The 17346-nt window shown below is 33.6% G+C and overlaps 1 protein-coding gene and 1 long non-coding RNA gene across 4 annotated transcripts; both read left to right on the forward strand.

The window, feature by feature from the left end:
• Positions 1-3137: 3137 nt before the first annotated feature.
• On the forward strand, positions 3138-6727 carry LOC122721687 (squamosa promoter-binding-like protein 13A). The gene is made up of 4 exons (XM_043950116.1): positions 3138-3514; positions 4032-4524; positions 5542-5675; positions 5969-6727. The coding sequence occupies exons 2-4, from the start codon at positions 4133-4135 to the stop codon at positions 6556-6558; spliced, it is 1116 nt and encodes a 371-aa protein (XP_043806051.1). The 5' UTR covers positions 3138-3514; positions 4032-4132; the 3' UTR covers positions 6559-6727.
• A 2459-nt stretch (positions 6728-9186) lies between these two features.
• LOC110600254 lies at positions 9187-15495 on the forward strand. 3 transcript variants are annotated; one of them, XR_006348422.1, is made up of 5 exons: positions 9188-9599; positions 9720-10009; positions 10153-10386; positions 10464-10503; positions 14667-15495. It is a non-coding gene; the product is annotated as an uncharacterized LOC110600254 (long non-coding RNA). The 3 variants fall into 3 exon arrangements; XR_002485670.2 differs by lacking the exon at positions 14667-15495 and having other exon boundaries at positions 9187-9599; positions 10157-10386; positions 10464-10786; XR_002485669.2 differs by lacking the exon at positions 14667-15495 and having other exon boundaries at positions 9191-9599; positions 10464-10792.
• Positions 15496-17346: the final 1851 nt, after the last annotated feature.

A 17346-nucleotide genomic window follows, 5' to 3' on the forward strand; every position in this document is an offset into this window, starting at 1 on the left:
CATGGTCGACTGAGTTTATTGCTGTGAATATTTTGAGAGGTTTGACTCTTCTCCCAACTAATTTCTTTAATGCTCAAACCTTTTCATTTAATAAGGTATTATGAAGAGCACGCTTAATATTCTTAACAAAAAGGAATAGGTGGTAAAATTAAATTGTAATTTTTTTTTATTTTTAATGAAAAAATAGTGAAAATTTATTTTATTGATGAAAAAATATAAAATATTTTAATTAAATTTATAAAAATATAAAAATTGATTTGTTAATAATGATAATAGATATTAATTAAATTAAAAGATTAAATAATTATTTTTAATATATATCAATAAATTTTATTAAATTATAAAAAATAAATTATAATATATTTTTTTAATTCAAAAATTGTAATTTACTTAAATTTGCCGACAGTTCCATCTTGAATTTGCACATTCAAGGTGATGGCACGTGGGAAACGAAGCGCCCAGAAAAAAGAAAAAAAGAAGTGCTATTCTCTGCCCCCACGCTTGCACAGAAAAAATAATCAAAACGACAAAATTTTTTCTACTCCTTTCATTTTAAAACATGAATTTATGTCTTTTTTATGATAATTTATTTATCAATTTTTAATATATTTATATTTAATATAAATTAAAATAAAATGTATTAATTTAAAGAATAATTTAGTGTTACAAGGTATATTAGCAAAAATATAAAATTTTACTAATTTAACTATATTAAAAATAGTTTATTAATACATATAAAAAATAATATTTAAAATAAAAGCATAATCTAAAACACGGAGAACTATCACCATCCAAAAACAAAAAACAAGAAACTTAGTTTTGTACTTGGATAAAAATTAAAGTAAACTAAAGTTACACCCAGGCTGAGCCTAATGGTCCGACGTATTTATATTAGTATTATTATTGTGAGGGTGGTCCCACTCACATTTGCAATGATAACTACCACCGACTTTTGGTGGTTGTAGATTTGAAAGCTGTGTCTTTCGTTGCTGTACAAATTCACACCATCGATTACGTCCAATATACCATCAATTTCCTGTTTTTTTTCTTTTTAAATAATTATAGACGGCCTGTCTCTTCTTCTCCATTATTATTTTTTTAAATAAATATAAATGAAATTTGATGCAACTCTACTCTGTTTTTGGATTGGAAAATAGATGCCATGATGACATGGATGTTCTCTACCATAGCACCTTTGGTAATTAAATTAAAAAAAATTATAATATTATAAAAAAATAAGTTTTCTTTTGAGATTTAATAATTTTTTATTTCTCGTGTATGGTTTGCAATTATATTCCTGCCTAACTCTACTCCTTTTTAGATTGGATAATATCCACATACTAGTTGCATGATGTTCTCTATCATATCACCTTTATAATTAAATTAAAAAATAAAAAAATTATAAGAATAGAATACACATGTATTTAAAAAAAAAAAGAGTTTTAACAATAGAATATGAAAAAGAGAATATGAAAAAGAGAGGTTTCTTTTGAGATTTAATAATATTTTATTGCTCATGTATTTTTTTTTGGTAATTTTATGATTTAATAAAAAAATTAAAACGATATCTATTTTAAGTGAAGTTATTAAAATATTTGAAGGCATATAGAAGATAGTCGAGTTATAATGTGCAAAAAAGACGAGTGAGTATTTAGTATTTTCTCTCAAATTTCTATAGTTAAACATGATCATCAATTGAACATTATATAGGATTCTTAGCTAAGTCTACTCTGCCTCTAATTCATGAAATATTTTAATTTTTTAAAGACAATTTTATCAAATATCATTGAATATATTTTAGCTATTTTTATTAGTCTCTTTTGATCGAAGATAAATTGATTTAGTATTTCAAAAGATTTAGGCATTATTCCATTAAATTTAGATATAAATTGGCTGTTACATTCAAGACAGAGCCTCTTTATCTATAAAAGGTAATTCGATCCTATGTCTATGTCTATGAGATAAAACTCTCTTTTTTTGACAGAATTTTGAAAAATATCTCTGTCTAATAAAATTAAAATTTTTCTTTGATTTATCTTTCTTGAAAGACTCTTTTGTAATGAGTTCCTATATTAACAGTCTCTTTATTGTTTATACAATGAAAAAGAATCACTTCTGCAACTCTTTTTTCATTGTTAAGGGACTATAGCACCATGGCTTCACTCCCCTATGAGGCTGCGATCCTCATTGTTAATAAATGTTTTTATAATGGATGTATGAAAAGAGATTACAACTCCTTTGTCCCAATAACCTGAGAGCACCTCCAGCAGGCTGGTTTTATATTATGGCACATCTAGAAATACTTATATTTTTAAGTGACAAAATTTCACATTTTTGGATATAATTGAGGCCGTTCTGAGGCTTTTTTATGATTTCACATTGATGAATGATAAAGAAAAGCAACTTGAGGGCAACTCCCACCAATTGATCATATCAAACTAAATGTTGATGTCACATTAGACAAGACTAGAAATAGAGATGTAGCCGTTGTTTACAGAGATCATAATGGAAGAGTTAAGAGTTATGGATTGGTGTTTTAGCCTTAAACCTGCTATTTAAAATCTTTACTTCTTGAAAGTTTAGCTTATAGAGAAATTTTACTTTTTGCTAAGTTTAGAGAATTCTCACAGATTTACATCGGGAGAGATTTTTTCATTGTTATCTGTAAACTATCCTTAATTATTAGTAACATGATCTCATATTCTCTCATTTGACTCAATTATTTACATTTATTTATTTCTTGATAAAATTATTCTTAGCTGATGTCTCTTGTAATGCATTTGCTAAATTGAAGTTTGTAATGAATTTTATATATTCTTGAAGATGCATATATGAAATAAGGATTTTTTCTATTAAAAAAAGTGATTATGTACAAAAGAAAAATCATTTAAAATGATGAATGCAATTTTAAGGAGTTACGGAAAGGGAAAAAAATGTGAAATGTTCCCCACAGAGACAAAGGCTGAGTGGGATATGCATGTCCAACTTCCAAGCAAAAGAAAAGGAAAAGGAAAAAAGAAAAAGAAAAAAATGTCATCAAATGTGAAACACAACACCACATGCTTTGCTTTGTCCCAGAGCAGCCATGGGGCATCCATATAATCCTTGTATTTGTTTCCCTTTGGCTCCCAATAAAAGTTGAAAGGAACAAACAGCCTGTCCTTGTTATCCCCTTCCTCTCTCTACTCTTTCCATCCGCATTTCAACCAAACAAACCCTACATTTGGAAACAACATTTTATTTTTATTATTATAAAATTACAATTTCAACTTAATTTACTATAATTAAACTTAATATAATTGGCTATTTTTGGTCCTCCATTGGACCTAGCTATCTAGCTAATAGCTACCTCTCTTCTAGCTAATAAACTTATTATTTATGCATCTATCTACTTTATGTACTTTAGCTCTTTGTGGCATCTGCTAGTTTATTATTGCTTCTTATGTATGGAATCCCTGTCAGGAAATGAATGGCTGCAAATTCCGTACCAGTTTTCTTCTGCTCAACATTGTCTGTAAGTGCTCTTCTATATCTTTCTTCTGATTCTTCATTTATTTATTATTTCTAGTTACTTGCTTCTAATCTTTTTGTTTCTATCTCTGCAACTGTGTTGGTGCTTTCATGAGTATTCCTCCAACACAAAAAGAGGGGAAATGCAAAAAGCTTTCTTTCAATTTCTTTTTCTTTTCTTGGTTATTTCCCCCTTAATTAAGAAATAATTGCGTTTTCAGATTGCTGCTTTTTGCGGGTTTCTATCTCTGCCAAATTGTTTCCGACTTAAATGCACAATCCAACATTCAACAAATTTTATGTTTTTTAACTTGAAAATTGACTGTTCATAGTGCAAGAATCAGGATTTTGTTGCTGTTATTTCACATGACACTGGCTCTGACTCGGTGCTTGCTTATTTACATACAAACTCTGCTGTTCTTTGTTTCTGCCTGGTTTAAATTGAGGGACCTTACTTTTTGCTCAGATTTAATTGATTGAAGCTGGTGTTGAATCTGAATCTAGTTTGTTTTGTTTCAAAGAGTGGTGTAAACAGCAACGGTGAAAAGAGAAGCTTAGCTCATTCGGGGTGAGAAGGTCTGGTGGGGCAGGAAGATAGCTTCGAGGAGACTAAATCTTACAAATGGACTGGAACCTGAAGGCAACTTCTTGGGATTTAACTGAATTCAAGCAAGAAGCTATTCCAAATATTGACGCATTTCAAAGGACTAGCAGTGAGGAATTTTCGGTTGATCTGAAACTTGGTAGAGTCGGTAGTAATTCAAATGACGAATCTACAAATCAGTGGAAGCAGCCTAGAGTCTCAAAGACGGAATCTTCGCCGTCAATATCAACGAAAAGGGCACGAGCAACTAATGGAACTCAGGCAGCGTTTTGCCTTGTTGATGGATGCAGTTCAGACCTTAGCAACTGTAGAGACTACCATAGGCGTCATAAGGTCTGTGAGCTTCACTCCAAGTCTCCACAAGTTACTATAGGAGGTCTAAAGCAACGGTTCTGCCAGCAATGTAGCAGGTATTGCTTCTGGGTCTCATGTTTCTTAAGTTTCCTTCAGAATTTCAACCTGATACTCCTAAAGTATTTATCTCAAATATTTTTGGGAGGGAGGGAAGAGATTTTGAAATGCGAAAGGCTACCCTTTTCATTTTGGTCTAAGGACTAATAGGACGAGTCTCTTGGTGGTGGACCAAGAAAAGACAGTTTATCATGCAATTCCTTCTTTTCTATGGCTGCGTTGTGTGTTTTACTGGATTATCAATAGTTGTTGTCTATATATAGGTACATCTTAACTTCCTTCTTTGGTGTTTTTCTATAGTGATCAACTGAAGATGCATGTATTTTTAAGGAACTGGATACTATAAAGTCATTAGTTGCTTCCAGTTTCATAGGGACTATTGTCTTTGCTAGTATGCGAGTTCTGAGTAACATGTCTTTCTAGAAAGAGGCTCATCAGAACGAGCTAAAAGATATACCCAAGACAAAGGATGAGTTGTTTTGGCATGCCATTTTAAAGGTGTATAGAAGGGCACTGCTTTAAAAAAAAAAATTTATCCACCGTTGGTTTTCCACAGAATTTCTTCTGCATTTCTGTTCATATTCCACACTCTGTATTACTTATTTATGTTTAACACTGGAGGGAGATTTCTTACCTTTCCCACTAGGCCAAAGTTGACTCTTTTTCCCCCCCTTCCGCTCATCATTGCAATTTTTTCCCCCATAAAAAAACTTACCCAATTCTTATTCATAGTAGACATGACATGATTTTGTGGATCCTGTACATTTTATATCTCGAATTGGAAATAAACAAGATTTTTTTTTTCATTTATATAGTGAAGTATCCTAAACTTATAAGCTTAAAGTGAAAAAGTTTCCTTCAATCCTCGGACAAATAAAAAAAAACTAGCCTATTTCTTTCTTGCACGATTGTTCTCCCTTGCAAGTATAGCTGGCCTCAGATTTATGAAGATGTATCTCATTCAAGAATCTTGACCAGTTTATGGGTTTTTAGCATTTCCATCACTCTCTTCGTAGGTTCCATTCATTAGAGGAATTTGATGAAGGGAAAAGAAGCTGCAGGAAACGTCTTGATGGACACAATCGGCGACGAAGGAAGCCTCAGCCAGACCTCCTAACACGTCCTGGAAGCTTTTTGTCCAATTACAAAGGTCAGTCACAATCATGTCTAAGTGAACTCTGTTTCAGCTAAAAAGCAGGATTCTGCTTCCATGGATAATAAATTTGCCCAAAACTAGCCATATTAAAAGCAATCAATAGAATTGAGTTCTTCTTCAACTTCTGTTAGTGTTGATCTAGTGGCACGAAAGCTATTTCTAACGGTCCATATTCATCCCACATATGCTCCCTTTTGCACACGGTTCATCTCTGATTTGAGTTTGGTTCTCTGAACTGTTTATCACAGTTCCTTCAACTGATGAAATGTTCAAACTTCTGTCTTCAGGGACACTAAGGTTGCCATACCCCAGTCCACATGTTTATCCATCCACAACAATGGTGAGTCCTACTTGGTCTGGAGTTGTTAATAACGACGCGGATGCTAGTACCCACTTCAGTCTTCAACAAGAAATGCATATGCTTGGCAAACAGAATCTCTGCTTTGGATCCTCCCTGAGCAGCAGCTACAAATTGGGATGGAAGCAATTCCCATTTTTGGAAGTTGACAAACCTCCTACTTTTAACCGTCAGACTACATCGTCTCCTCCTCGTCCTTCACATGAAGCTTTCATCTGCCAGCCGCTTCTGAGGAACATTCCACTGTCAGAAAGCGGCGGTGCTGGTAGCTACAGCATATTCTGTGACAGGCTAACAACAACAACACAAGTCCAGGACTCGGATTGTGCTCTCTCTCTTCTGTCATCAACTCAAACGCAGACATCTGAGAACCACATGATACTGCAGCCTAACTCAATCCCCTTAGTGCTCCCCATGGACCCAATGGACTCGGTTCTGGTGTCCAACCACAGGGATGAAGATTCTCCTTGGTCCTCCGGAAGCAAATCCTCTCAAACGCTTCCATTTAATTGGGAGTAATGATCATAATAATAATGGCCGGGAATTCTGCATCGGTGGGTAATAATTGCAAAAAATTCTGCTCCAGTGAGTTCCATTATTTCTGAATTATTCGTTTGTCCGCACAATTAAAATCGTTTATATGACTGTGATATGATATTATTTTATAAAATAATTTCTTTTTTAGAAATTCATTCCGAGAAATAAAGCATTTTCTCCAAAATTTTAAACTCAAATTAATAATAGTATAAATTACTATAAAAAAATTAAAGATTTTAGTATTTATATTATTAATATACAATAATAAATTTTATTCAAGAAAATAAAGTATTAAACTCTAACAATAGTAAATAACTGTGACAATAATAGTAGTGGAGAATTATTTACTTTATTATAATATCTTTCGAGTGTATTAATTTTTTAAATGGTAAAATCTGGTATATCAATGAGTTGGCTGTCGAAGACAGTGTAACCATGTATTTCATTCTAGAAACTAAAAAATTAATAAAAAAGAAAAATTTTAAAACACTAGCTATTTGAAAACGGAGGAAAGAAATATGTGATAAATACGTATAATTAAGATGGAGAGAAATATATGATAAATACATAGAATTGAGATTGTACTCATGAGTTTTACCTAAAATATATAATAAAGATTATATTTTTTTAGAAAATGAAGAGATTAAAATTATTATAATTATTAATATAATAAATTGTAGAAATTTAAGTTTAATAACTTAAATGTTTAATATTTGTAATGAGGGTATTAAAATCACAATTTTTATTTTTATTATATTTTAATTATTTATATTTATTAATTTTTTATAATTATTTAAATTAATAAAATTTTAGTTTGATAATATTATACAATTAATTCTATTAATTTTTTAATTATTTTATATTTTTATCACGTTAATATTTCTTTTATAATAAATTTAATTAATTATATATATATTTATTCTATGTAATTATTCACATTATATATAAAGTATTTGTAATTAAATTATATTAGTTATGATTTTATAGAATTGTCAAATAAATAAACAATAATAATACTGTGAAATAATAAAAAAATTTTATATAATCTTTTATTATAAAATTATTGATATATAGTAAAAGTGTTTTTTTTTAATTTTACAAACATTTTTTATATAGTATTTATTCAATTTTTATAAATATATTTTAAAAATTTTATTTATTCTTAAAATAAAAAATATAATAAAATTTTTTTAATAATTGAAATACAATAAAATTTTTATTGCAATATTGATAATATAATATATTAAAAAGTAAGGTCATAATAATAATAAATATAATAAAAATTGTGTTTATCATATTGGAGAATAGTAAGAAATCATAAAGGTTATACATTGTGATTAAAAAAATAATAAATTATATTTATCCCAATAAATATAATAAAAATTATATTAGAAATAATAGTAAATTAAAAGGTGTGATTAAAAAAATAAATTGTATTATATATATATATATCAATTATTATTTTATATATAAATAAAATTAAAAATATATTTACACCACATATCATAAATATTTAATATTAATTGAGTCACATGTCAATCTCTCATCAACATATTTTAAAATCTCTCTATATATATATATAATTAAAAATGTCTATTACAAATTTAATTATATAATTTTTCATATTTTATAATTAAAAAGATAAATATGTATTAATTTTTTATTAATTATTTTAAAGATATAGTCAATTTTTTATTTTATTTTTTTAATTATAAATTAATATATTATATTAAAAAATTATAAAAAATTAAAAAGTCACCTATTAAATATTAATGAAAGAAAAATTTAAAAGTCATATATAAATTATAATAATAAAAATAATAAATTATATCTATTAGGGACATATTAATAATAATATTATTAAATATAAATATATAATTTAAAAATAAAATAAAATATATTAAGAGTCGCTCGACACAAATATGAAGTTAAACATAGTACTTGTTAACATTTTCATAATTTATTTTTGACCCAATTATATATATATATATTGAATTGTTTATGATAATTTCTTCATTATTCATTACATAGCTAGCGCATTATTCATGCAGTGCATGCATCAATGATTATGTCGGTTTTAATAATATCTAGGAAAGGTTTGTATTTACATGCTTATTTAATAGTAAATATATTTGAATAAATTTGAAAAATTTTAAATTTTATTTTCCAATTTCATTTAAAAATGAAAAAAATAGTAACGAAGAAATGTTAGATTTCTTGCATTAATTTTCGTTTGTTTACCATTGAATTTGTAAGCTTGATAAGGACATTTTTTGGGAGATAGTCTAAATAAGAATTTGTTGGCTATTCAATGGTTTTTTTTTTTTTTTTTTCAAGATAGAGAATTTCTTTCATAAAATCAGAGTGTATATATGAGGATGACTTGCTAACACATTTATACTCGTCAACATAAATGGAAGAAGAAGATAAATGTCCTTCAAAGAATTCAGAGGAAAAAATATAGATTTTCTTTTTTTATATAAAATTTTAATCTATGATTCATACATAGATGCTGTAGATGGATGTCTTAGAGTTTTAAGTCATTTTAAGATTAAAGTGTGAAAAATGAAAAGAATTCTAAGTGAAAAGGTAAATAAAAATGCTAGGCCAGATTTAGCGTGAACAGAAGTTTCATAAAGGGACCCCCATCGTTGTCATCACCGGCGTATGTTTGCAAATTTTTTGATACCAGAATTGCAATCGAATCCTCTTTCGATCAAAGCTCGCCTTTTCTCTCTCTCTCAATCCTTCCCTTGACGCAAATTTCTCTAACCAAAGCCAAGCCCATACTTTATTTATTTTTATTAAAAACGTTTAGTTCTCTCTAATTTTGTCACTTCTTATGTGAGGATAATCTACAATTAAATCATTAAATGATCCCCGTTTGATTACAAATGTTTACAGAATCTGCTGCATTTCTGCACTTTAAATGCACCATTTAAATCTTATGCAATTGTTGAATTTTTTAATCAGAAGATTGCTGTTCAAGAGGTTCTTGCTAAAGTAATTTTCAGAGCTAACTGGTAATAGCTTTTTGCATGCAGAAAGCTTTCGATTTGGATTGAATTATCATCAGCTCTCTGCAGTTTTGGCTATTTGCTTTACCTTCTTCTCACATGGTTTACATTTTCTTTATTTTTCAGATAGCTGGAAAACTGGGTTACTGGGCCAATGGAATCATGGGAAGAGCTCACAAAATCAGGGAGTTTTGTTCTTTCTCTGTGTTAAAGTTGTTTGCGTATGTGTTGTATGAAAGTTGATGAAACAGAACCATAATTTCCCTCATTAATTAATTATGTAGGTGGTCATGGGAGGAGATGATTGTAGTGATTGTGATGATGACAATATGGACGCCGGTTCTGGTATTCTTTTGACTGTGGACTTTGTTTCAGGATTAGAAGTTGAGGCCATCCCTCTGTTAATATGGACAAAGGTAATAAAACCCTAATATTAGAACTCAATTTTGATTACAACATGTGCTGTTAAAAGTCCATTTGATTTGATACTCTTTATAAGATTCTGATATTAAATGCTCTATCTTGAATCACATAATTTGTGTGGAAATGGTTTGTCTAGACAGCTGGATGGTGGATAACCATGACATTCCCTAAAATTCGTGAATTATTAAGGAGCATGAGCAACTTATATGCTCATTGTAGGTTCTGAATGATTAAAGCAAGCTGATTTGACCTTTTTCACTGGCATGAGGTAACATGAGTATCAGGGGCTGATGACCCTGCGATGGAAATCAGAAGCTACGTTCCTTCTGCTTCAGGTTGGAAATAGCCAGTTGGAATCATATTGTTTGGAGTAAGTGTTCCCATTGCTGTCATATCGTTGTATAACTTTGATTACAGTCTTTTCTAAAATGTAGGTTATTGGTGCAGGGTGGGGATACTGACCTGAAACCTAAAGTTGAAAAAATGGGTGAGATTTTCTCACTGTGGCTCTTTTCTTTCTTATGTTTGATTTACACTTTGTTTGGATGGAGGGATATAAGAAGGAAAAGGTCAAGTTTTTGGGAAAGAAATGATAAGGAAGGACTAGTTATCCCCTCAAACCCCAGTTTATGGAAGAATGTTGAATCAAGAAATCAAATGTCTGTGGAAGTAAAAGAGAAGGATATCTTTGTTGGTGATGAGAAAACTGAAAGTTTGTACAGAAGAAGGATTAGATATAGAAATTTCTGTGTGAGCACATAATATTTTGCTGATGCATAAAATCCCTGTGATGATCCCACATCCTCCTCTGTAGTGCCAACACCTAACCCTCCATCCCTTCTTGGATCCACATCCATCTCTTCCCTTGTATCACTCGATCTTCTTCTCTATTCTGTCTCCCTCCTGCTTTCATCAAAAGACCTTCTAGGGTCCCTTGATGATCTTTCTCTGCCTGCCCTTTGGGACATAGCTCTTGGCAAAGCAGGGGGACGCCCTTCCATACCCTCATTCTCGGGCGGAGCTCCAGTCAATCTAGCTGATCGACGGGTTCCTCTCATCTTCGCTTCTGAAAACATAACATGAACTTTAGCATCATAGGATCCATGTAACAACATGAACCCTCAACTCATAGCATAGCATATCATGAAATGCACATGCATAAAATCATGGCATTACACATCAAGACAGGACTCAACATCCTATCCTAGTGGACATGATCTTCCTATTGTGCTTGCCCTCTAAAACAACCTCTTTCCGATGTGAGATATCTCTAATCCCTGAGCATCTTAGCTCAGCACACCGTACTCTAGAGGAACCAGGCTCTGATACCAATCTGTAACAGTCCGCTTACCGGACCATCACCGGCACTAGGATCCAGATCGGCTTAAGGCCGCCGGGACCCGTAGTAAGCCTACTGTCAACTCTGTGTACCTGATAAATCCCATACATGATCATACTTAGGCTTAAAACTGTTACTTACTCTTCTCTTTTTTTTTTTCTTTGCTTGACTATCTTTTCTTTTCTTGAAACTTTTCTCATCAACTAAGCCTGGACTATGCATGCTCTGTCTGTATGCACTCGAAGAGTGATACCTGCTATGGTACCATACAGTAACTACAGAGATAGAAAGACTACCATGCACCAAGCCTAGCGCATCATAACAACATTAGCTCAATCATAAAATGATCATGTGCAAAGGGATAAACATACACTAGGGCCAAGCACAATTCTATAACTCAATACATAACTTGCTATTACATCATTTCTATACATTACATGAACTCTGTACTGTACATCATTCTCATGTCCACTATTCTATACTATTACATATGCCTTTTACCCTTGCTATCTCTTTCTCTTTCTCTTCTCTGAGGCCCTGAAAAAATGGGGTTAGGGAGAGGGATGAGCTGCTAAAGCCCAGTGAGCGGAATCTATAAAAATCACATTTAAAACATGCTATCATATGATGCATCACTGCACAAACATTTCACATCTCGGATTGGACATGATCCCAAAACTCCCTCTGTCAGTGCCCGGCCCCCAAAGGAGCTCACACAGGTCTTTCACTAACTACTCATGGTGCCCGACCCTATAAGGGCTCTCACAGGACTCATCCAAGGTAAATGCCCGGCCCCAAAGGAGCTCACACAGGACATACAATAATGACAGACTTATGGGCTATTGAGATCGCCTCGGTCCAATCCACATATACAAGTAATAATGCAATGCATCAACTTGGTGAATACTAATGCAAAGCATCCTACATAAACATGGCATGAATGATGCATGAATCATGCTAAAACAGTTCTTAACTTTTAAAATAAAGTTCTGTTCCACTCACCTCTGTCAACTGCTGAGCAGTCTCTGTAACTCTAACTCTGTGGGCCTCCTTGGTCTCTCAGGTCCGTACCTACACAGGTGGACTCAAATGAGGACCAAACTTACTTAAACATAACTCCTACTATCTCCCCAAAACCCCTCTAAAACATCATAGGCATGCATGGAAAAATGGGCAAAAGAAGGCTGGACTGGGCACTTTCGGCGGCTGGTTCGGCGGCCGAAACCTCCCTCCAGAGACGAAACTCATGCATGTTCGGCGGCACCTTCGGCGGCCGAAAGTCTCGTCCAGAGACGAAACTCATGCACTTTCGGCGGCCGAACTCCCTCTTTCGGCGGCCGAAAGCCCCTTTCTCACCCAAAAGCCTAGCTTTCGGGGGCAAGGTTTGGCAGCCGAAACTGCCTCCACAAGGGGTTCGGCGGCCGAACCTTACTTCGGCGGCCGAACCTGGATTCTCCAGAAAGGCAGAATCCGAGCACAACTCATGCTCTCAGCCTCCAAATCCTATCAAACACCCATAACATGCATACCAACACTTCTGAACTAACATATAACATATCTCATGCATGTTTTGAGTTAAGACAATTGAGTTTTGAAGTGTTGGTATGCATGTTATGGGTGTTTGATAGGATTTGGAGGCTGAGAGCATGAGTTGTGCTCGGATTCTGCCTTTCTGGAGAATCCAGGTTCGGCCGCCGAAGTAAGGTTCGGCCGCCGAACCCCTTGTGGAGGCAGTTTCGGCTGCCAAACCTTGCCCCCGAAAGCTAGGCTTTTGGGTGAGAAAGGGGCTTTCGGCCGCCGAAAGAGGGAGTTCGGCCGCCGAAAGTGCATGAGTTTCGTCTCTGGACGAGACTTTCGGCCGCCGAAGGTGCCGCCGAACATGCATGAGTTTCGTCTCTGGAGGGAGGTTTCGGCCGCCGAACCAGCCGCCGAAAGTGCCCAGTCCAGCCTTCTTTTGCCCATTTTTCCATGCATGCCTATGATGTTTTAGAGGGGTTTTGGGGAGATAGTAGGAGTTATGTTTAAGTAAGTTTGGTCCTCATTTGAGTCCACCTGTGTAGGTACGGACCTGAGAGACCAAGGAGGCCCACAGAGTTAGAGTTACAGAGACTGCTCAGCAGTTGACAGAGGTGAGTGGAACAGAACTTTATTTTAAAAGTTAAGAACTGTTTTAGCATGATTCATGCATCATTCATGCCATGTTTATGTAGGATGCTTTGCATTAGTATTCACCAAGTTGATGCATTGCATTATTACTTGTATATGTGGATTGGACCGAGGCGATCTCAATAGCCCATAAGTCTGTCATTATTGTATGTCCTGTGTGAGCTCCTTTGGGGCCGGGCATTTACCTTGGATGAGTCCTGTGAGAGCCCTTATAGGGTCGGGCACCATGAGTAGTTAGTGAAAGACCTGTGTGAGCTCCTTTGGGGGCCGGGCACTGACAGAGGGAGTTTTGGGATCATGTCCAATCCGAGATGTGAAATGTTTGTGCAGTGATGCATCATATGATAGCATGTTTTAAATGTGATTTTTATAGATTCCGCTCACTGGGCTTTAGCAGCTCATCCCTCTCCCTAACCCCATTTTTTCAGGGCCTCAGAGAAGAGAAAGAGAAAGAGATAGTAAGGGTAAAAGGCATATGTAATAGTATAGAATAGTGGACATGAGAATGATGTACAGTACAGAGTTCATGTAATGTATAGAAATGATGTAATAGCAAGTTATGTATTGAGTTATAGAATTGTGCTTGGCCCTAGTGTATGTTTATCCCTTTGCACATGATCATTTTATGATTGAGCTAATGTTGTTATGATGCGCTAGGCTTGGTGCATGGTAGTCTTTCTATCTCTGTAGTTACTGTATGGTACCATAGCAGGTATCACTCTTCGAGTGCATACAGACAGAGCATGCATAGTCCAGGCTTAGTTGATGAGAAAAGTTTCAAGAAAAGAAAAGATAGTCAAGCAAAGAAAAAAAAAAAAGAGAAGAGTAAGTAACAGTTTTAAGCCTAAGTATGATCATGTATGGGATTTATCAGGTACACAGAGTTGACAGTAGGCTTACTACGGGTCCCGGCGGCCTTAAGCCGATCTGGATCCTAGTGCCGGTGATGGTCCGGTAAGCGGGCTGTTACATCTGCAATTTGATTCTCTTGTTGAAACCAGGGGCATAACTGGATGGCCCTTGCAGAGTTTGGAAAATTATATTTACATAGTTTTTTATTTTTATAAAGATTATTGTTTTGATCCCTCTATAACAATCTTCGTTAGATTTTGGTTTGATGACCAAGAGTATCTTTTTTTTTTAAGGTACCTTTTGGTTTATGGTACTGGCATCAGAAGTACAGACCATTTCCAATTTTTCCATTTAGATCCAGAAGCAGCATTATCTTCATCCAGTAATATTTCTGTGAACCTGAGAAGCTTGATTGGGATCTAAAAAGGGCCTCCATCCAAAGGATGTTGCTAGCGAATGTAAAGGAGGTTTTATTTTCCCTTGTTGTGACCTTAGTGAATCATTTCTGGGGCGGCCGAATGTTGATAGTTCTCCATTATTCGAGAATTCCTGGGTCCCATTGGCAGATATTTTTCGTGATGGAAAATATATAGGCCATGACATTTCAATCTTGAATGCACATTGAACGCTGGAAGAAAGCACTCCCAGTTGTCTGCATGTATATGCCCCATCGGCTATGGACAATTAGTCCTGTCCATAATTGTGACCCAAATGGATGGAAGGGAATCAGATATATGACTCAATTACTAGTAGCTAATGATGCTTCTTTTTCTTCTCTCCATTTCCTTAAAGCAGTGGCCATGTGTCTTTTTGTCTAAGGAAATGATGTCATGAGGTGAACTCCACAGGAAATGCATGGCAATAAATCTATCAGAAAACATGAAGTAAGCCTTATATGATCATGTAAATCTTTGTCCTTTCTCTGTTTTATTATTTACCTATTATGGCTTTGTCTTGTGTGTCAAATGTTTTTTTTTTTGTCGGAAAATGTTTACTAGATTTCCTATGTACTTCATGAGGGTCAACATAGAAGAATGTAGTACGGTTTTATACATCCCTTTGCTTGAGGGGGAAGAGGATCATTTAACGTGAAAATACATGCAGAGTTTTTTTGGGAGCTCCATACTCATCAAAAGAGAAACGTTTGCATTCTTGTTAAACAGAAACAAACAAATTTTGATGGTTAGTCAGAAATTGAGTCCTGAAACTCAAGGGAATGCACGTAAATGTATAAACTAGATGCATAAAGAGAAAAACATACCTTCTGTGACAATTCAAGGTCTATAGATATGAGCCAGGTGATCTGGAAAGTTTTAGGTTTGAGTTGATGATATATTACATGTACTATGTATATGGTCGGACAACATTTTCATGGAATCGAGCAGAAAATCAATGATATTTTGGCCTTGCTTTCTCTTCACTGTCCTGAAAGAAGAGCACAAAGAAGGTGTATTCTGAGAGTACCTGAAAAGTTGACATCCACTTGCGACTTGGGAGATCTCGCACTGTCCAAGCACATTGCCAACACTCGCATGCAGTTGGCTAGAAAAAGTTCATTCTTGTAAGTGCATTGGCATGCGTACGCAAAGTCATGCTAAGATGTCATGAAATACCTAAATCCCGACATTGTCATGAGGGGAAAGCCAAAGCATTTAGAATTACATTAGAGAAACAAACAAATTAAATCTTCATTTCCTCTGAAGAATGAAACTCCCTCATCTTCTAAATTAGACTGCACTTCTTTTACTTAAAAATCTGCACAAATAATTTCCTTTACCAATAAACAAGTTCAAGGCTGCATTGAAGATTATACAGAATATCAACTCTAATCTAATTACAACACCTGTCTGATCTTGCATTAGAAGGGATATATAATCGGCAAGAAAGAAGGGAAAAAAGATTAATAAGATTGATTTTCATTTTGCTTTTTATGATGGAGAAGGTTAATCTGAATAAAATCCCTACTCTTATAGATTTATGGTTAATTTTTTGTATAGAAGAATATAAACAAATGATATTTCTGAAAAAACCATACCCATACAAATGATATTCCCTTAAAAAAATTATGAAGATTGATATTACCAAATTCCTGCAATAATTGCTATAAGCACTGAAATTTACCAATTCATTGTAACATGAAAGAAAAGAATAAAAAGAGAGAAGGAATTAAGAGGGATATTGGCACGGCTCAATCAGATTAAAGGACCCAAACCTTGGGAGATTTGATTTGATTGAGCCATCCCAACATCACCTCTTTCTCTATAAACGTACCAGAATAAATGATCATAATCTGAGTTAATTATGATGAGTGGAGCTTGTATCATGATGGAGAGAATTGGCACAAGGGAAGAAGCCAGGATTATGATTTAATACAAACAGCTGAGAAACTGAAGAAAGTGGAAAATTACGAAGGAGATAATATTAAAAAATAAAAAAATAAAAAATTGGTTGAGACGTCATAATCTTTGCTTCATTAAGCAGAGTGACAATTTATTTTGAGAAATTGTGTGATTATCTTACTTTTAATAAAGTAAAAAAAATGTTATTTATTTAATTATCATCAAATGAATTAATAATAATTTATTTAGTTTAATTCAAGCATTATTTGATATAATCAAATTTTTAACTGCTCTTGTTACAAGTGGAGCATAGGTATCGTTGTCATCCTCTATAATATTGTAATGAACAATTACAATTTTTTTAATAAAAAAAAAAAAGAGAAATATGTTTCAAGGTATAAAAATATTTAAGGGCCAACCGACTAATTAACCTTACAAACCAAAACGAAATAGTTCTTTATATTTATTTTTCTCTTAAATTTCTTACCTGTTTTGTTGAATTTAGAAGCAATCACCTTAATAACATAATAATAATAATAATAATAATAATAATAAGAAATCCCACTGAAACAGCAATATGTGTGCGAAAGAAATAAAAGCATCATCCGTACCAGAATTCCAGTTTGATAGGAAT

Source organism: Manihot esculenta, chromosome 14 (genome assembly GCF_001659605.2).
Source record: "Manihot esculenta cultivar AM560-2 chromosome 14, M.esculenta_v8, whole genome shotgun sequence".
NCBI lineage: Eukaryota > Viridiplantae > Streptophyta > Magnoliopsida > Malpighiales > Euphorbiaceae > Manihot > Manihot esculenta.